This window comes from Thamnophis sirtalis, unplaced genomic scaffold (genome assembly GCF_051295495.1).
Source record: "Thamnophis sirtalis isolate CommonGarterSnake01/CBP01778 unplaced genomic scaffold, rThaSir2_p1.2 scaffold_1, whole genome shotgun sequence".
NCBI lineage: Eukaryota > Metazoa > Chordata > Lepidosauria > Squamata > Natricidae > Thamnophis > Thamnophis sirtalis.
In genome coordinates, this window is record NW_028261381.1 from 64,142,634 (window position 1) to 64,162,786 (window position 20,153).

The window sequence follows — 20,153 nt, forward strand, 5'->3', positions numbered from 1 at the left end:
CAAAAGGACACACCTGGCTGAGAGGAGGAGGAAGAGGGGGGCAGAGGGAGACTCAAAGGGATTCGGAGGCCACATGATACCATCCTTGCTTGGTTATTCAATCAATACTTTTATTCCTGAAAAATGAATCATTAACAGGATGGTACCTTTGTCTTCTATGCTGGAGGCCCAGAAAAAAGAATAGGCATAATTGAGCTAGCAAATAGTTTTATTTTGATTCAATCTGGTTATAAACCAAAGAAAAATAGAGCTCAAACACTGTAGTTTATTTTTCTATGATTGACATTCACAACCCATCTTTTCAACTTAGCTTCTACAGGTAGTCCTCAACTTACACAATTCAGCCCAAAATTTATGTTGCTAAGACAGACATTTGTTAAGTGAGTTTTGCTCCATTTTACAATCTTTTTTGCCACAATTGTTAAGCAAATCACTGCAGCTACTAAGTTAGTAACATGGTTGTTAAGTGAATCTGACTTCCCCATTGGCTTTGCTTGGGAGAAGGTAACAAAAGGTGATCACATAATCCTGGCACGCTGCAACTATCATAAATATGACTCAGTTGCCAAGCATCTTAATTTTGATCCATGACTGTGGGATGCTGCAATGGTCGTAAGTGTGAAAAACAGTCGTAAGTCACTTTTTTCTGTTGCCGTTGTAACTTTGAATGGTCACTAAATGAACTATGGTAAGTCACGGACTAACTGTATTTGGTTTTTTTACTATAATGTTTTTCACAAGTGTGGGTGGCTGTGATTGAATAATAATTCAGAAAGATAGAAAGGTATTTTGAATAGCAATGTTTAATAATGAATCATATCTGCTAATGAATCACTTCTTAGAATATGAGGCATCCAAGATCCATTCCTTGGTTCTCAGATATTCTATTTATACAGAATATATTATGTTTAGACTATAGGTGATTTGACCAATCCTTTCACTATATTTTGGGAATTGGAAAAACCTTTGAAACAGGTTTCAAGGAAAAAACAACAACACCCTTTTATTTAGAACAATTGTGATTGAGTGGATCATTCCTTGTAATGTCAATTTTTCAATTAGAGAAGGGTGACTTAAGCATAGTCCCTCAATGCATGTACATTGCTGATATGGCAGGGGAGTTTAGTCTACGGTTAGTATTTTTTCCATTCATAGTGTAAAAAAGAAATATTATATTAGTTCAATTTGTAAATTGCAGAGGAATCAATTCAAAAGCAACAACTCTTGTCATCATTCGAGCCATTGTCTATCCATTCCAAGACAAAGGCCTCTTCCACATGCTTCCAACCAACACGGTCTGGAGCTTTTCTTTGCCAGTTGGGCTTGAAATACTTGGTGATGTCGCTCCATCTGATTTTAGGTCTCTTTTGTGGATGCTTTTTATCAAGTAGGATCAATTATATGAATGCTTTGGTCCACCTGCCATCAGTTCGTCTTGTTATGTGACCGGCCCATTTCCATTTTAGTTCTTTTACTCTTTTTATGGCATTGTTTGTTTTCTGATCCATGTGCAGGTCTTTCTATAGTGTCTTGTGACGCCGAGCATGTATCATTCCATGGCTCTTTGAGCCACTTACGTAGATTGTGAGGTTAGCGTCCATGTTTTGCTGGCATATATTAGAACAAAGAAATTTCAGAGACATATTCTTCATAAGCCTGATCTCCCCACCACCACCACCACAGGGCATCTGGGTGGTATCCTATAGCTATCAAATAGGTAGTGTTTAAGTATCTCTCAGAGTTCAGGGAGCAGGTGACAAAAATCTGATTAAATCAAGGAAAATAGCTTCTGTCCTTCATTCTGTTCTGCTAACTGGTGTCATTAAAGCACAAGTAGCTCAGCTCAGATACTTTCTGATACCCTCCCTTTTCCAACACATTCTGCATAGTGTTATTTTTTAGTACAACAAAGCCATATAAAGGATATCCAGCATTATAGGCCTGCATAGAAAGTGCCTTAGATGTTATAGTTAAATATCCCTTCCCACGGAATGCTGGGAGGGTATATCCGTGCGCTTGTGTGCCAAAAAGATTCATTGATGACCAGCTGATAGGTTGTCCCTCCTGGTTCAGAATGGCACTGCTAGGGAAATGCTGTATCATTTTGGCCAGATACCTGCGGCTTTGTTCATTGCGCCCATAGGGCCATGTTTCATTCAGCAGATCAACGTTGGAACTATTCAAGGAGGAAAGTCTGAAGCCGGGCTCTACCCTGGAAAAGGTGAAAGGCAAAAAGAACAAAACCAAAGAGTTGAGAACAGAGAATTAAATGGTTAGTTTATCTATTTAGTCCAAGGTTCTGGGAATTGAAGTCCACAAGTCATAAAGAGGCCATCATTTCCCACCTCTGATCTAGTCCAACATTTGCCAGCTAGAGCAGTGTGAGCTGTTCCCAGAAAGGGCAACTGCTTATCCAAGGCATGATTTATGATCATTCTGTTTCTGGAAAAGTGCAGAATCACGAATTGATTCCATTTTTCTCCATCAAAGTGAGGAATTCTATTTTTGGTTAAAATGCTACCCATGATGATGGGTATGCATTTCCAGTGTCTCATGTATTATAAAATGATAAAGAATAAAATACAAACATTCAATTTTTATGAGATGGCAGTTTCAGATCGTCTTTCTCTCTCCCCCTCCCCAGGCCAGACTAACTGAACTTTGGACAGGCAAAAAAAAAATGTGATCCTGTATCACGGTCTTTGCTAATGAATAATCTTTTACTTTGTGAAATTTGCAATCAGTCTACAAAACCTACTGATGTTGTACTACAGTGTTTGAAACTGCTAATCAGATTTGTTTTAGCATTACTGTATTCCTCATCCCATTTGCTGTAACATCCTGCCTTCAGAAAACCAAGCATTTAGGAAAACCTCAATGCTTACACTTTTAACAATTACTCATTTTTTCAAGGACCATCATGCTGTTTACTGTTTTTTTCCCCTATCTTTTCTAGGCATGCTGTCTGTTATACCTCTCCTCCTTTGTCATTCTGCCTCTCTGTCCCTGGAGGAATCAATGTATCCTATAGGAATCCTGTTGATTTTGGCGCCCGCATTGACCCATAAGCAATGTGAATGAAGATTTCCTCAGCCATTACTGTGGGAGCCTGATTGTAACAAAATCTTCAGAATGCCTTAACAGTTCTATCTCAGGCCTCAACGGTATAACAGTGGTGATGGCCAACAGGATGGTCACTCACCTACCAGTTGGCAATTTATTTGGATGAGAAAGTACATAGAGGAAGTGAGGAGTTACAGATAACTTTGTTTGTTTAGCAGCTGCTGCATCCTCAGTAGCTTCGGGTATCCCTTCTTGAGTCCCTGGAAAAAATAATAAAACATTCATTTACCAAGAAAAGGCTGTGTGCACAAGTTGGAAGTACAAACAGGCAAGACATCTGAGAGGTACATTATCCATGGACACTGCAACTGTCACAAATATGAGTCAGTTGGCAAGCATTTGAATTTTGATCATGTGACCACAGGGATTCTGCGGTGGTTGTAAGTGTGAAAAGTGTACGTAGATTTTCACCTATGGCTTCTCCATGTTGGTTTTCTTTTTGTAAAATAAATGATGGCATGGTGTAATATCTTACCTGTTGTTGCTCATTTGAGGTTGTATTTACCTACTTTCAAGAACTTCTAAAGACCAGATTATTTTTACTATGTTCTGATATGTAAAACCATAGGACTCTAAGAGGGTGTACGTTCTTTTTCACATGATTTTAGTCTGGATCAATCCAAATTACCATTCCTGCAGTTTAATCTAGAGGTGGGTCATGTTTAATTTGATAGTCATACAACCTGCTGAGATGGACTGAGTTCACATTGGGAAAGGAATAGGCAAAGAATTACATGTCATAAAGAAAATATTGCCAGAAGGTGACAACATCACTGTACAGTTAGTGATTGGAATAATGTGAGAAGGGAGCATGCACTTATTATCCTCTTTTGGGGGGGGGCTTCAGTGGTAATTAAGAATGCTTGAGCCATATTCATTCTGATGTCACTGCCTATATACTGTAATAGGAAAACCTATCTGAGAATACATTGTATTTTCTTCATTCAATGCCTTTTCTTCACTCCTTCAAAAAGGACCATTACCAAAGAGATGGAAGGTGTGGTCCCAGTTGACAGCATCCGTATCCTTTACAAGCCTCCGATATGCATCCAGATCCTGATAAAATGCTCCATACACATTGGAATACATGTCTGAGGGATCTGTGACAATCTGGAAGAAAGGCATGGAGCTCATATATAATCTCCTGATTCACCTCTTCCTCATATCACTTGCATCAACCATTTGCCAAGCGTTTTTTTTTCTAATGTGGAGATGAAATGATAGAAACAACTTGATCAGTGCAATGCCTTCTTCTTTTGAAAAAGCCAAAGGTAGCCTCTTCCCAAAAAGCAGCAGTACCTTAGATTAGCAGTATCTTAGATTGTCCCTTAAGAATTCCTAAATATTCCTTCCTTCCTTCTTCTCTCCCTCCCTCTCTCAGAATCGCCAAAGCTGTTTATTACCTCTTTGGATGGTCTGGTGAGGACAACTTTGAACTCTGGCCATGAATCCACAATCACCTCGTGATGAACTGGATTCCCCCGATTTATATTCATGACTGCTCCGTGCACCTGTCAAGAGTAAAGTGTCAGTGCAGTTATGGGAATCAGCCTAAGATCAATCCATGGAGAAAAGGAGAGTGGCATTAATTTAGATTTGCTGCAAGAACTTTCCCCTAATGTTCTATCACTCCCCCTTCCCCACATGTTGCTGATGTTCCAGAATTATTTCTTTCTGTTGCTGAATAAGATGAAGGAATTTCATCTATTATGCAGAAAACTGCAGATTTGCCCTTCAACTCTCTATTCATAAGGGATCTATGCCCATTAGGTGCACCTGGCTGAGTGTACTTTTATATCTTATGATTCTACAATACATGTTATTTTACATGGATCATATTTTAGATATAGGTATTTTCAAGGAATTGTTTCTTGCAATTTTTGGTAAATGTAAGCAAAAAAAGTAATATACTTTATTCATCCTGAGTGCCAAATATTAAGTTCTAGAAAACGAAATTATTGTCAAGACTCTACCTCAATGTTCTAGTAAATGTTTCAGAATTACCACAATTGCCTGAGGGAGATTCTTCCTCAGCATTCCCTCCAATAAGCGCAGTTTGTAAGGACAGGAGAGGACCAGCATAGTTTTGGGTCTTGAACAGTGGTGGGTTTCAAAAAATTTTGGAACCTCTTCTAAAGGTGTGGCCTGCTTTCCGGGTCCACTGGTGGAACCTCTTCTAACCGGTTCGGTAGATTTGACGAACCGGTTCTACCGAATAGGTGCGAACTGGTAGGAACCCACCTCTGGTCTTGAAGCTGATGGGTAGAACAAAGACATAGAAATACCTGAATGAGAGTCCATCTCTCCATATCTTCCTGTCACTCCCAAACTGGGATGCCCTCTATCTCATCAAAACAACAAATTTATTCAAGATTCCTGCCAAGGGAAAGCACAAACCAATGCACCTTCTCCGCTTCCCACTGTAACTTTCCTTCCCTTTCAGCTTACATTTGAACATAACCCAGGATTTTCCCTTAGGAATCACCAGTATTCTGTTGCAGTGTCTCCTACTCACTTTCAGCAAGCCAGTTCTTTGTCAGGGCAAATCCACAATTTCTCCTCCCTTTTTATGTCAGTCTTCTGTCCAGTCCAGTCTCTTTAATACTTGCTTTGCTATGGAGGTCAGATTTATACTACAGCAGATTAACTATTAATAGATACTGAGTGGATGTAGAAATTCCTTTATGAAGAGGGTGCTAAAGGGTTTTTGGTAATAATTGGCCAAGTCTCTAGAACTCCAGGACAGGTTTCTTCATAAATGAGACAATTATGGTATTGAAAGAACAGAAGCTTCTCAAGTTACAAGTTCAGGTTGCATGAATAGACTAGGTTAGCAGATTTGCTCAAGCTGGAACAGAAAATTCAAGCAAAATACTTAGTGCTCAGGTTTCCAGAAATATGCATGTCTCAACATTCATATGAAAAACAGCTACAATCATTCTTCAATAAAAATAAGTAAAAGGACAAGTAATTTTAGAACCTAGGATCATCCATCAAAGTTCAACAAAGGGACATGTGGGTTAGGTAAAAAGAAGATTGTTTTTACTGGTTGTAACAGAGGATTTTCCAATAGCTAATGTGTAAAATCATTAGTTAATCGCGTTCAAGTAATTTATATTGTCTATATATACATTTATTTGGGTACATTTTAGGGTTGTGCAAATCCTTAGAAAGGGGTGCTTTGGAACAAGCAGGAGACCCAAAGCGGTGGTGGGGTGGAGGAGTTCTCTCACATATAAAAGAGATTCAGGTGCAAAGTGCTGGAGCCTGATAGGATGTAAAAGGTATGCTACGGCAAAGCAATGGGAAACATATAAAGAAGTGATGGCAAATCTATGACACACTGTTTTTGGTGGCATGCATTCACCAACACTTGACAACTATTCTTGAAAGCACAGTCTCATTCTTGTGCAATTTTTGGAAGCTGCAGACGCCGCATGAGAAGAGGGTATGCTCTCACGAGGCTTCCAAAAACTGAGTGATAATGGGATATATACTTTTACGTGGTTTTCAGAGGCAGCAGAAGCCATGGAAGTGTATTCTCTGAAGCTTCTTCAAGAACAAAAGCCTTGTATGACCCACATCAGCCTCACATCAGCTGCAAGGGCCTGACAACAGAAAGAAAGAACCGCCTGAAGGTAAAGAACTGGGGCTGTATATGTAAACCTCTCTCTTCCTCCCCCTCCCTCCCTCCCTCCCTCCCTCTCTCTCTCTCTTTCTTACAAATATGAGAAACAGCAGCTTGCTCTTGTGTATCTCAAGTTGGATGTTTCTAACATTTTTAACTGGTTTTATTGTTTTTATTTTTAATTTTTTAAACATTTTTAATTGTAATATGTTTTATAAACTGTAAGCCACTTGGAATCAATGGCTAAGATGGGCTGCCACAGAAATGTAACAAATAAATGAAATAAAACATAATCCTAGATTTCTGCAGAGGATATGGTTAATTATTAAACGTTCAGAAGTCCTTAGTTTCATCATTGAATTCCAGATAATTGCATGGAATTGAATCTCAAAATAGTTCCCTTAGAAAGAGAGTATGATCACTCACTGATTCTGACACAATGTGGCTGCATCTGGGTGCAGCAATGCCTGGTAGAAATAGGGCTCCGTGTGGACACGTCTAGCCTCTGCCATGACTTTCACAGCCTGACAGAGCCCATCCTGGAGACCTGGGTAGAATGGAAATATCACAGGAAACCAATCTGAAGTTCAGAGTGAAACTTTATCTTCTCTTTGCTCCTAATTCTCTGCAAATTGGTGGCACAAAAACATTCACCAGCCACAAGGAAATGGTGGAGATGGCTGGAATGGAGAGTGGCATAAGCTTATAGATTTCTCCTCTTTGGCTAGATTTGAGGGAACGAGCAGATTGTTAGCACTTTCCAAAATCTCCTAATGGGTGGAAAAGAAATTGCCAGAGCCTGGCCTTGCCTTGCAGCTGGAAGGCTTTGTCCCAGTCTACGGCATCTTTGTTTTCCAGGAGGGTTCTGCAGGCATCTTCCTCCCGATAGAAAGCAGCATGCAGGTTGGCATAATAATCCCTGTTGTTCTTCACCACCTACAGGAAGAGGCACAAAGACACTCAAAGCAGCAAGAATAGAGAAGATGGCAGAGACCATATGGAGGAGTTCTTGAGTTGGTGAGGTCAAAGTGAAAGGCAAAGTGCTACAGCATCCCCTAAATGTATTTTTTGTGTCCTGGATACCTATGTTTCTTGTGGGATTTTTTTTTTGCCAGGGAGCTGTGGGAAAAGCCATTCTGTGGTAATTTCCTACCTCCTTCCGTGGTCGGGTAAGAACAGCTTTAAATTCTGGCCAAGAGTCCACCACGACTTCATGTTGAGCTGGGTTTCCACGGTTGATGTGCATCACTGCCCCACAGACCTTCAATTAAAAAGAAAGTCAGGAAGACCTAGTGCAGGAGAGATTCTGCTTGGATCTGGGTGCAGAAGTGAGCCAACTCTGATTGGCTGATTCAGAACCACCCAAAGTCTTTGGAGGGCCAAATGCTACAATTGGTAGGATGTAGGAATTTGCTATGTCGGTGAAAACCATCTGTGATTGGCTGAGTCAGTCTGTGGAGAGCCAAATGCTATGATGGGTGAGTTGTAGGCATTCACTGTCACTGAAAGACCACTGAAATTTTTGGATTTTCTATAGCAGAAGAAATCAGCAAAGATAGGTTCTCTTGTTTGCAATATTTCAGGTACACCTTAGGTGGGTTTCAAATTTTTTTACTAATTGTTTTGTGGGTGTGGCTTATTTTGTGGGTGTGGCCTATTTTGTGGACAGGGCTTGGCAGTCATGCGACCGGGTGGGCGTGGCCAACTTGTAAAATGTGGTGAAAGTCTCTTAACAACACTCTTGCTTAGCAACCAAAATTTTGGCCTCAATTGTGGTCCAAAGTTCGTAAGTTCTTTCTTTCTTTCTTTCTTTCTTTCTTTCTTTCTTTCTTTCTTTCTTTCTTTCTTTCTTTTCTTTTTCTTTCTTTCTTTCTTTCTTTCTTTCTTCTTTCTTTTTTTCTTTGGTCACTCTGACCTCCTTCCTTCCTTCCTTCCTTCCTTCCTTTTCTCTTTCTCTCTCTCTCTCACACACACAAACACACTGCACAGATAATACACTTGATATTAGCCAAAAGGCCGAGAAGCCACACACACACACAAACACACACACACAAACACACACATCTAGCCTGATGGAGCCCTTCCCGGGGAGTTATCCTGCATGGATGCACCCGGCAGCAGCATCTGTGTTTCCAGCAAGGGACGGCTGCCTACCCACTGACCAGGCTGGGCTGGACGCCGACTTCAGAAGGCAAGCGGGCATAGGGAACCGCCGGTAAGGCCATGTGGAAGGTAGGGAAGCATGGCAAGGCCGTGGGGAAGGGAATAGGCTGCTTGCTTCCTTCCCTGCAGTCCTGCCATGCTTCCCTGCCTACCATGCAGCCTTCCGCTCTGCTGCCTTAGCAAGCTGGTCACGGGGATGCCGGGAAAGCCATGTGGAAGGCAGGGAAGCATGGCAGGTCCGTGGGAAAGGGCCGGGGGCAGCTAGCTAAGCTGCAACTCTCAGGCTTACCTGGCAGACAGATCAGGGGCGCAGCGCTTCAGGCAGGCAAGCTGCAGAGCAGAGGCGGGGTGGGGCGGGGCAAGCGAGCGGTGATCAGGGAACCGGTTCAGGGGTGTGGCCAGGATGTCTTTACTACCAGTTGGGAAAGGTACGCCTATTCAGCTGAATTGGACCAAACCGGTAGGAAATCTCTGAGGTACACCTATACTTTAGACATTATTGGCTTTGCATTTGCATATGTGACGAAAGGAAAGGTAGACTTGAATGTGAAATGACTCCAAGACTGGCATCAAACATTATTATGCATTTAGAAGTTTAACAGGTGCAGTTTTCTCCAAATTCTCCATAAATGGGGAAACATCAGCTCTTATATTTACACAAAGAGAAGAGGAACACGGAACAGGTGATTACCAGCATTGTTTCGGGGAGCCCCTTTCGCAACACTCTCTCCAGCAGCTGCAGCTTGGAAGAGCAGGTCAGGATCAGCATGGCTGGCCAGGTCGAAGGGCGCCCTGCAGGTCCCACAAAGGTGTCTTTTGGTGAGCAAACCTGAAGGAGGCAAAGTGGCAGAAGTTCTTCAATTCTTTATGAATCACCTTCCTTGCTTGCTGGAGACCAAGGGGATGAAATGGTCTCTGTCAGTGATGAGGATTCTCAGAAAAAGTCTTCCTGATCAACTACGGATTGAATGGAGCCTAAGTCACAGAATTATATAGTGTATTTTGATCAAAAAAAGATCATACTGTACGTGAACGCCTCACAATATTTATAGCTTAGTTTCTTTAATCATTCCTCATAGGTAATGTTTTCTAGACTTCTCACCAGCTTAAGAATTGTCCTCTGAACTGTCTCCCATTTCTCCCTCCTCCTTTTAAAAAACATTGAACAGAATCTCAAGTGCAGTCTTGTCCCTGCAGAATATATGGGATGACTTCCTTCTCTGGTTTGGGCACATTGGTTCCTTTTTTAGACAGCTTCATCCTCTATTGGCTTTTCTGGGTGTTGCATCCCAGTGTTTGCTTGTGTCCAGCCAGTTGTGTGTTTAGTACCCTAGATCTTCTCACGAAGAAGATGTAGGGTACCAAGATCTGTCATGCCAGGCTTCCCCAATCCTCTGCCTATATATTTCATTTTTCCCATCAGAGATACTATAGGACCTTACATTGGTCGCTGATGAAGAACAATCCTCTTAGGTTTGACAGGGTTTCAGTTTTTACTATGTAATATTGAATTATGATGTTTGTCCTATGATTAACTATTGAACCACCTCCTGGTTCATGTCCTTAAAAAACTCTGACCAACATCTCCCTCCTCCCCTCCCCTCACACCCTTTCAATTGTTGATCACTTTGTTAACTAGGGCTGACTCTGTGAACCCACTTGACATTTCCTTCAAAGTTAATGCAGAACTTGGGTTGTGATTGCTGTTGTAGATCAAAAATAAAGGAGTTACTCTGGCACTCCTTGTTTTTGACAAGTCTATGGTGATCTGTACATTCCCTGACTCCTCTGTCTTTTGCTTCTTCAACACTAATTTTGCTGTTTTTAGCATCTTCCAAATTTTCTGGTTTGCAGTTATGGGTTTTCTTTGGTCAGCCCCTTTCAACTCTGGGATAATTCACCTGCACCTACTTAATTTCATGTAGCATTTGTGGATCATATTGTAGGAAGTTATCACCCAGCCCTCTCCCAGAAAAATGAAATATCCTAGGAAATATTGAAAGGGCAGAATATTTCTCTGGATGTGAAAAGAAAGAAACTTGTTTTAAAAGACAGAATAGCTGCCTGCAGCTTCCTGCCCATCCCCCTTTGTCAATGAGCCATTAAAGCCTGAGCTAGTCCACTTTACATAATAAAGAGTTTTTCAGTTCAGCTCCAGAGTGATGGGATTGCATCATGATAATATTGGCCTTTTACCCAACTGACCACAAGGCATCTGAGAACTCAACCAAACCTGGATTCAAAACGCAGTCTAAAGAGTTGCCCCTGCATGGGCCCATGGGAGTCTGACAACCAATCAGAATACAAGCTCAAGATCAAAGGCCAGAGAGGGCATAAAACCAGGGACTCAGCTTCTCTTCCTTGCTTGCTTTCCCTTCTCTTCTCTTCTCCACCGACATTGAAGCATGTGATCCCCTTTTCTGTTCAGGACTCAAGCCATGTAGTCCTGTCCACCATTAAAACCATCTTTCCAAGCAGCCTCCACGTCTCCAGTGTCTTTCTCCACACTTGGAGCCGAACCCAGAAGGATATTTCTTCCAACAATATTATATCTTTATCAGCCCCGAACTGTATTCCCCATGTTTCTTTCATCAGGTTAGGAAGAGCATTATTCTTCTAGCTGAGAAAGCACTTCTCCTTTCTCCCTCTCCCCTTCCCATTACTATTCTTCCATTTTCTGTAGGCGAAACCCCCAAACTTGCCTTGATCCTGCATTTTTAATATCAGCGCGCCAAATAACACTCTTTCACTGCAGTTGGCATTTCCTCATCAGCCTCATCTTATTCTGATTTGTAGTTTTCTGAATCTGTTCATATAGATTCAGTGCATCACTCTCTTCTCATTGTTCTGTTTCTTTTTTGGGGGGTATCTCCTTTTCACTTCTCACTCTATGGGTACACAGTTCAGCCATAGTGATATTGAATGCTCCCCATTTTTAAGGTTTGAGGCTCTCCTTCCAGATTTTGTTTTTCATACCCAAGGCAATCTCTTTGGAGCTTGTTTCTCCTTTTGAATTTCAATTTATAGCATGCTGTCCATTTTTAAAAGCGTTCCACCACAAATCCGTGAAGCCCTTATCCGCGGAAATATAAGCGCCAAGACTAATTCGTGCCGTTTGAAGCACTAAGGAAAAACGCGACCGTACCGCGATGACATAATCGCGGAGGGCAAATCCGCGCATTCCCAAGCACTCAGTACCCTAAACCTAACCCTAAACCTAACCCTAAAACAAACCCCTAAACCTAATCCTAACCCTTACCTTAACTGAAATCGGTTTTCTACCGCAGCGCCGTTTTAAAGTGCCCTTCTGCTGCCGCGCTGTTGTCGTGGCGGTGATGACGCGCGATGATGATGTTGCGGCTTTAGCGACGTGCTTATGTCTCCGCGGATAAGGGCTTCGCGGTTTTGTCGTGCCACGTTTTAAAAGACTCAATTAACATTTACTTTCCTAAAGTCTAACATTGGTTCCTGGTCACTTATAAGGTAATTTGATTACATTATCTGTAAATTTTCATGTATTCTGTACCGGTAATAAAAGAATTGGTGCAACAGTAGCTAAAAAAGTTTTGCCTTATCAATATACGTTTCTTCTAAAGAAAAGTCTGCAATGCAACTTCAATGAAACCTGTAATGCTTCCTTGCAAAAGGACACATCTGGATGAGAGAAGGAGGAAGAGGGGGGCAGAGGGAGACTCAAAGGGATTCGGAGGCCACAGGATACCATCCTTGCTTGGTTCACTAAATGAACTATGGTAAGTCACGGACTAACTGTATTTGGTTTTTTTACTATAATTTTTTCATAAGTGTGGGTGGCTGTGACTGAATAATAATTCAGAAAGATAGAAAGGTATTTTGAAAAGCAATGTTTAATAATGAATCATATCTGCTAATGAATCACTTCTTAGAATATGAGGCATCCAAGATCCATTCCTTGGTTCTCAGATATTCTATTTATACAGAATATATTATGTTTAGACTATAGGTGATTTGACCAATCCTTTCACTATATTTTGGGAATCAGAAAAACCTTTGAAACAGGTTTCAAGGTTAAAAAAAAAACCTTTTATTTAGAACAATTGTGATTGAGTGGATCACTCCTTGTAATGTCAATTTTTCAATTAGAGAAGGGTGACTTAAGCATAGTCCCCCAATGCATGTACATTGCTGATATGGCAGGGGAGTTTAGTCTACGGTTAGTCTTTTTTCCATTCATAGTGTAAAAAAGAAATATTATATTAGTTCAATTTGTAAATTGCAGAGGAATCAATTCAAAAGCAACAACTCTTGTCATCATTCGAGCCATTGTCTATCCATTCCAAGACAAAGGCCTCTTCCACATGCTTCCAACCAACACGGTCTGGAGCTTTTCTTTGCCAGTTGGGCTTGAAATACTTGGTGATGTCGCTCCATCTGATTTTAGGTCTCTTTTGTGGATGCTTTTTATCAAGTAGGATCAATTATATGAATGCTTTGGTCCACCTGCCATCAGTTCATCTTGCTATGTGACCGGCCCATTTCCATTTTAGTTCTTTTACTCTTTTTATGGCATTGTATAGTTTTGTTTGTTTTCTGATCCATGTGCAGGTCTTTCTATAGTGTCTTGTGACGCCGAGCATGTATCATTCAATGGCTCTTTGCGCCACTCATATAGATTGTGAGGTTAGTGTCCATGTTTTGCTGGCATATATTAGAACAAGTAGACACGCTAATTATTATTTTTTCTCTTCAGGGAGGTTGTGCTTGAAAATTACACTTAATTTGTCAAATGCTTGCCAACCACATTTAACATGCTGTCATTGACTGCCTCCTCAGAGGTACAAAGAGGAAGAAGAGCTGAATCTGGCCAGCAGTTGACATCATCTGAAAAGGCCTCCAGCAGCTCTAGGAAGCCTGTGGAGAACTTGGGTTGAGGTAGAATTCAAATCCTAAATATTATCTTAAGTCAAAGAATGAGGCATTTAAGAATAGGCCTGGTCAACAAACAAACATTGGCTGAAGGCAATCAAAGAAATTTCAGAGACGTATTCTTCATAAGCCTGATCTCCCCCCCCCCTCAGGGCATCTGGGTGGTATCCTATAGCTATCAAATAGGTAGTGTTTAAGTATCTCTCAGAGTTCAGGGAGCAGGTGACAAAAATCTGATTAAATCAAGGAAAATAGCTTCTGTCCTTCATTCTATTCTGCTAACTGGTGTCATTAAAGCACAAGTAGCTCAGCTCAGATACTCTCTGATACCCTCCCTTTTCCAACACATTCTGCATAGTGTTATTTTTTAGTACAACAAAGCCATATAAAGGATATCCAGCATTATAGGCCTGCATAGAAAGTGCCTTAGCTGTTATAGCTAAATATCCCTTCCCGCGGAATGCTGGGAGGGTATATCCGTGCGCTTGTGTGCCAAAAAGATCCATTGATGTCCAGCTGATAGGTTGTCCCTCCTGGTTCAGAATGGCACTGCTAGGGAAATGCTGTATCATTTTGGCCAGATACCTGCGGCTTTGTTCATTGCGCCCATAGGGCCATGTTTCATTCAGCAGATCAACGTTGGAACTATTCAAGGAGGAAAGTCTGAAGCCGGGCTCTACCCTGGAAAAGGTGAAAGGCAAAAAGAACAAAACCAAAGAGATGAGAACAGAGAATTAAATGGTTAGTTTATCTATTTAGTCCAAAGTTCTGGGAATTGAAGTCCACAAGTCATAAAGAGGCCATCATTTCCCACCTCTGATCTAGTCCAACATTTGCCAGCTAGAGCAGTGTGAGCTGTTCCCAAAAAGGGCAATTGCTTATCCAAGGCATGATTTGTGATCATTCTGTTTCTGGAAAAGTGCAGAATCATGAATTGATTCCATTTTTCTCCATCAAAGTGAGGAATTCTATTTTTGGTTAAAATGCTACCCATGATGATGGGAACGCATTTCCAGTGTCTCATGTATTATAAAATGATAAAGAATAAAATACAAACATTCAATTTTTATGAGATGGCAGTTTCAGATCGTCTTTCTCTCCCCATCTCCCCAGGCCAGACTAACTGAACTTTGGACAGGCCAAAAAAAAAAAAATGTGATCCTGTATCACGGTCTTTGCTAATGAATAATCTTTTACTTTGTGAAATTTGCAATCAGTCTACAAAACCTACTGATGTTGTACTACAGTGTTTGAAACTGCTAATCAGATTTGTTTTAGCATTACTGTATTCCTCATCCCATTTGCTCTAACATCCTGCCTTCAGAAAGCCAAGCATTTAGGAAAACCTCAATGCTTACACTTTTAACAATTACTCATTTTTTCAAAGACCATCATGCTGTTTACTGTTTTTCCCCCCTATGTTTTCTAGGCATGCTGTCTGTTATACCTCTCCTCCTTTGTGATTCTGCCTCTCTGTCCCTGGAGGAATCAATGTATCCTATAGGAATCCTGTTGATTTTGGCGCCCACATTGACCCATAAGCAATGTGAATGAAGATTTCCTCAGCCATTACTGTGGGAGCCTGATTGTAACAAAATCTTCAGAATGCCTTAACAGTTCTATCTCAGGCCTCAACGGTATAACAGTGGTGATGGCCAACAGGATGGTCACTCACCTACCAGTTGGCAATTTATTTGGATGAGAAAGCACATAGAGGAAGTGAGGAATTACAGATAACTTTGTTTGTTTAGCAGCTGCTGCATCCTCAGTAGCTTCGGGTATCCCTTCTTGAGTCCCTGGAAAAAATAATAAAACATTCATTTACCAAGAAAAGGCTGTGTGCACAAGTTGGAAGTACAAACAGGGAAGACATCTGAGAAGTACATTATCCATGGACACTCCCTCATAAATATGAGTCAGTTGGCAAGCATTTGAATTTTGATCATGTGACCACAGGGCTTCTGCGGTGGTTGTAAGTGTGAAAAGTGTACGTAGATTTTCACCTATGGCTTCTCCATGTTGGCTTTCTTTTTGTAAAATAAATGATGGCATGGTGTAATATCTTACCTGTTGTTGCTCATTTGAGGTTGTATTTACCTACTTTCAAGAACTTCTAAAGACCAGATTATTTTTACTACGTTCTGATATGTAAAACCATAGGACTCTAAGAGGGTGTATGTTCTTTTTCACATGATTTTAGTCTGGATCAATCCAAATTACCATTCCTGCAGTTTAATCTAGAGGTGGGTCATGTTTAATTTGATAGTCATACAACCTGCTGAGATGGAGTTTACATTGGGAAAGGAATAGGCAAATGTCATAAAGAAAATATTGCCAGAAGGTGACAACATCACTGTACAGTTAGTGTTTGGAATAACGTGAGAAGTGAGCATGCACTTATTATCTTCTTGGGGGGGGGGAGGGGGCTTCAGTGGTAATTAAGAATGCTTGAGCCACATTCATTCTGATGTCACTGCCTATATACTATAATAGGAAAACCTATCTGAGAATACATTGTATTTTCTTCATTCAATGCCTTTTCTTCTCCTTCAAAAAGAACCATTACCAAAGAGATGGAAGGTGTGGTCCCAGTTGACAGCATCCGTATCCTTTACAAGCCTCCGATATGCATCCAGATCCTGATAAAATGCTCCATACACATTGGAATACATGTCTGAGGGATCTGTGACAATCTAGAAGAAAGGCATGGAGCTCATATATAATCTCCTGATTCACCTCCTCCTCATATCCCTTGCATCAACCATTTGCCAAGCGTTTTTTTTTCTAATGTGGAGATGAAATGATAGAAACAACTTGATCAGTGCAATGCCTTCTTCTTTTGAAAAAGCCAAAGGTAGCCTCTTCCCAAAAAGCAGCAGTACCTTAGATTAGCAGTATCTTAGATTGCCCCTCAGGTTGGTTAAGAACTCCTAAATATTCCTTCCTTCCTTCTTCTCTCCCTCCCTCTCTCAGAATCGCCAAAGCTGTTTATTACCTCTTTGGATGGTCTGGTGAGGACAACTTTGAACTCTGGCCATGAATCCACAATCACCTCGTGATGAACTGGATTCCCCCGATTTATGTTCATGACTGCTCCGTGCACCTGTCAAGAGTAAAGTGTCAGTGCAGTTATGGGAATCAGCCTAAGATCAATCCATGGAGAAAAGGAGAGTGGCATTAATTTAGATTTGCTGCAAGAACTTTCCCCTAATGTTCTATCACTCCCCCTTCCCCACATGTTGCTGATGTTCCAGAATTATTTCTTTCTGTTGCTGAATAAGATGAAGGAATTTCATCTATTATGCAGAAAACTGCAGATTTGCCCTTCAACTCTCTATTCATAAGGGATCTATGCCCATTAGGTGCACCTGGCTGAGTGTACTTTTATATCTTATGATTCTACAATACATGTTATTTTACATGGATCATATTTTAGATATAGGTATTTTCAAGGAATTGTTTCTTGCAATTTTTGGTAAATGTAAGCAAAAAAAGTAATATACTTTATTCATCCTGAGTGCCAAATATTAAGTTCTAGAAAACGAAATTATTGTCAAGACTCTACCTCAATGTTCTAGTAAATGTTTCAGAATTACCACAATTGCCTGAGGGAGATTCTTCCTCAGCATTCCCTCCAATAAGCGCAGTTTGTAAGGACAGGAGAGGACCAGCATAGTTTTGGGTCTTGAACAGTGGTGGGTTTCAAAAAATTTTGGAACCTCTTCTAAAGGTGTGGCCTGCTTTCCGGGTCCACTGGTGGAACCTCTTCTAACCGGTTCGGTAGATTTGACGAACCGGTTCTACCGAATAGGTGCGAACTGGTAGGAACCCACCTCTGGTCTTGAAGCTGATGGGTAGAACAAAGACATAGAAATACCTGAATGAGAGTCCATCTCTCCATATCTTCCTGTCACTCCCAAACTGGGATGCCCTCTATCTCATCAAAACAACAAATTTATTCAAGATTCCTGCCAAGGGAAAGCACAAACCAATGCACCTTCTCCGCTTCCCACTGTAACTTTCCTTCCCTTTCAGCTTACATTTGAACATAACCCAGGATTTTCCCTTAGGAATCACCAGTATTCTGTTGCAGTGTCTCCTACTCACTTTCAGCAAGCCAGTTCTTTGTCAGGGCAAATCCACAATTTCTCCTCCCTTTTTATGTCAGTCTTCTGTCCAGTCCAGTCTCTTTAATACTTGCTTTGCTATGGAGGTCAGATTTATATTACGGCAGATTAACTATTAATAGATACTGAGTGGATGTAGAAATTCCTTTATGAAGAGGGTGCTAAAGGGTTTTTGGTAATAATTGGCCAAGTCTCTAGAACTCCAGGACAGGTTTCTTCATAAATGAGACAATTGTGGTATTGAAAAAAACAGAAGCTTCTCAAGTTACAAGTTCAGGTCGCATGAACAGACTAGGTTAGCAGATTTGCTCAAGCCGGAACAGAAAATACAAGCAAAATACTTTGTGCTCAGGTTTCCAGAAATATGCATGTCTCAACATTCATATGAAAAACAGCTACAATCATTCTTCAATAAGAATAAGAAAAAGGACAAGTAATTTTAGAACCTAGGATCATCTATCAAAGTTCAACAAAGGGACTTGTGGGTTAGGTAAAAAGAAGATTGTTTTTACTGGTTGTCACAGAGGATGTTCCAATAGCTAATGTATAAAATGATTAGTTAATCGCATTCAAGTGATTTTTATTGTCTATATATACATTTATTTGGATACATTTTAGGGTTGTGCAAATCCTTAGAAAGGGGTGCTTTGGAACAAGCAGGAGACCCAAAGCATTCCTTTTTTATTATAAAAGCTTATTTCTTTCAAGCTTACCTGTCAATGCTGCTCTCTGCCAGCTTTGATAGTGTATTTGATCACTGTATGCATATGCAAAGACAACAGGAAGCAGCTTCTAAAACAGCCATATGAAACACACCATGACAATAAAGTTCTGTGCATTACTTCCCTCAATGAATGTTCTCCTGGGCATCCTATTTTATTTCTCTTCTGTACCTCTGGAATGAGCACAATCTTGAATGTTATAATGCCTTTCTAGAGAATGACCTGCTTTGAGATGAAGTTTAATGGGGGACAGGGATGTGAAAAATGGATTCTGGTAGAGATCAAGTTCATCTGGAAAGGTCTAATAAGAAGGATCTTGCCATAGAAAAACCTGTGATCCCTTTCAAAGTTTCCTTAAGCAAATAAAGAAGCAGAATAACCAGAGGAGAGGGGGAAAAAGCAGTGGGAGCGGGAGCAACTTCTGACTTCCTGCTAGTTTCCCCATTGACTTTGTCTGGGAACTGTCAGGGAGTGTTGGAAATCCTGATCATAATTCAGTCGTAAGTCAGACTATAGCTGACTGTTGCAAAACTGCAGCAGCCATAGCTTTGCGAATACAACTGGTCTGAAGATCCTTGACATATTAATTACATGGGAGTAACAGATCCCGGATTTTATATGCATTTTGTAAGTTAGCAGATTTGAGGTATCGTAATTCAAAAAGATGAGGTCAAAAAGTGGAATTTGGGAGGAAATATTGGACATATCAATTATGTTCCACCATAATGGCTTTGAGGCAGTAAGAACCTATCACTGCCAAGATGAAGCAGCAAACAATTTAGATTGAACATTTTTGGAAGTTATAAAAATCCAGGCATTGATTCAAATCTATCTCCATCCTTAGGCATATTTTTACTGCACAGCTCTGTGGAGAACAGAACATGAACCAGTCATTTTTCATATTAACAAAGCAAAATGTAATTTAGTTTTGTATACTAGGAATCAAGTAAAAACCAAATATAACAATTTATTTAATGATAGAGAGATAACTCCCAGAAATAGAAGCTGCACATCAGGAGGTATCAAATCTTATCCCATGAGGAATGCCAAAATACTGGCCAACTGGGCTCCCTTTTTAGGAGGAACAAAGACCACGATTGAAAAGCAGTTCAGTGCTGGGGGTAAGGCTGACAAGTCAGAAAGTCATTCAAAAGAAGGAAGTGTGATAGGGATGGATTATTTTCAGTAATTTTCACATTGTCTGCATGCCTAACAAGGACATCATGTTATTTTACCCAGTACATGTGGAGATGGTCTAGTGGCAAAATCTCTAAAAGTAAGCATGACTGAATCTGTTCAGAAAACTCCAGGAAATATTAATGGTGCCAGAAAGCCACATGATATGAGGTTACCAGGCTGAATTTGTACCTTTGAGCATGGACTATAAAAACCTGCAGGGGTGTAGGCTTGGTGCAGCTAGTTTTAGCCAGAGAAACCTCATTTTGTTGGAAAAACCTTCATTTTGCTCCTAGATGTTTTTCTTTT

At 40.7% G+C, this 20,153-nt stretch overlaps 3 protein-coding genes across 7 annotated transcripts; all 3 read right to left on the reverse strand.

The window, feature by feature from the left end:
* Positions 1-1,686: 1,686 nt before the first annotated feature.
* On the reverse strand, positions 1,687-7,266 carry LOC148049438 (glycine N-acyltransferase-like protein 3). 3 transcript variants are annotated; one of them, XM_087713819.1, is made up of 8 exons: positions 7,178-7,266; positions 6,621-6,731; positions 5,639-5,971; positions 5,128-5,378; positions 4,527-4,634; positions 4,107-4,233; positions 3,203-3,323; positions 1,687-2,212 (listed from the first exon to the last, which is right to left on the reverse strand). In XM_087713819.1, exons 4-8 carry the CDS (start codon positions 5,203-5,205, stop codon positions 1,810-1,812), a joined length of 837 nt encoding a protein of 278 aa, XP_087569945.1. In that variant the 5' UTR covers positions 5,206-5,378; positions 5,639-5,971; positions 6,621-6,731; positions 7,178-7,266; the 3' UTR covers positions 1,687-1,809. The 3 variants fall into 3 exon arrangements, with proteins under 3 accessions (XP_087569945.1, XP_087569949.1, XP_087569955.1); XM_087713829.1 differs by having other exon boundaries at positions 2,124-2,212; positions 3,207-3,323; XM_087713823.1 differs by lacking the exon at positions 7,178-7,266 and having other exon boundaries at positions 6,621-6,791.
* LOC148049439 (glycine N-acyltransferase-like protein 3) lies at positions 7,259-10,473 on the reverse strand. The gene is made up of 3 exons (XM_087713839.1): positions 9,606-10,473; positions 7,905-8,012; positions 7,259-7,687 (listed from the first exon to the last, which is right to left on the reverse strand). The coding sequence occupies exons 1-3, from the start codon at positions 9,681-9,683 to the stop codon at positions 7,502-7,504; spliced, it is 372 nt and encodes a 123-aa protein (XP_087569965.1). The 5' UTR covers positions 9,684-10,473; the 3' UTR covers positions 7,259-7,501.
* A 2,465-nt stretch (positions 10,474-12,938) lies between these two features.
* LOC148049440 (glycine N-acyltransferase-like protein 3) lies at positions 12,939-18,173 on the reverse strand. Of its 3 annotated transcripts, none has more exons than XM_087713855.1 (6): positions 17,927-18,173; positions 17,416-17,666; positions 16,815-16,922; positions 16,386-16,512; positions 15,495-15,615; positions 12,939-14,500 (listed from the first exon to the last, which is right to left on the reverse strand). In XM_087713855.1, the coding sequence occupies exons 2-6, from the start codon at positions 17,491-17,493 to the stop codon at positions 14,098-14,100; spliced, it is 837 nt and encodes a 278-aa protein (XP_087569981.1). In that variant the 5' UTR covers positions 17,494-17,666; positions 17,927-18,173; the 3' UTR covers positions 12,939-14,097. The 3 variants fall into 3 exon arrangements, with proteins under 3 accessions (XP_087569981.1, XP_087569990.1, XP_087569998.1); XM_087713872.1 differs by having other exon boundaries at positions 14,412-14,500; positions 15,499-15,615; XM_087713864.1 differs by lacking the exon at positions 17,927-18,173 and having other exon boundaries at positions 17,385-17,473.
* Between the last annotated feature and the right edge of the window lie 1,980 nt (positions 18,174-20,153).

Bases quoted from the DNA above. Each gene is read 5' to 3' on its own strand.
- LOC148049438 (XM_087713819.1), bottom strand. From the start codon at position 5,205: ATGCTGGTCCTCTCCTGTCCTTACAAACTGCGCTTATTGGAGGGAATG. The intron at 4,635-5,127 runs GTAATTCTGAAA...TACTCTTGACAG, and splicing joins ATCTCCCTCAGGCAATTGTG to GTGCACGGAGCAGTCATGAA. The intron at 4,234-4,526 runs GTAATAAACAGC...CCTTTCTTCCAG, and splicing joins TCACCAGACCATCCAAAGAG to ATTGTCACAGATCCCTCAGA.
- LOC148049439 (XM_087713839.1), bottom strand. From the start codon at position 9,683: ATGCTGATCCTGACCTGCTCTTCCAAGCTGCAGCTGCTGGAGAGAGTG. The intron at 8,013-9,605 runs GTAATCACCTGT...TTTTAATTGAAG, and splicing joins GGCTCCCCGAAACAATGCTG to GTCTGTGGGGCAGTGATGCA. The intron at 7,688-7,904 runs GTAGGAAATTAC...CTCTTCCTGTAG, and splicing joins TTACCCGACCACGGAAGGAG to GTGGTGAAGAACAACAGGGA.
- LOC148049440 (XM_087713855.1), bottom strand. From the start codon at position 17,493: ATGCTGGTCCTCTCCTGTCCTTACAAACTGCGCTTATTGGAGGGAATG. The intron at 16,923-17,415 runs GTAATTCTGAAA...TACTCTTGACAG, and splicing joins ATCTCCCTCAGGCAATTGTG to GTGCACGGAGCAGTCATGAA. The intron at 14,501-15,494 runs GTGAGTGACCAT...CACCTTTTCCAG, and splicing joins AATAAATTGCCAACTGGTAG to GGTAGAGCCCGGCTTCAGAC.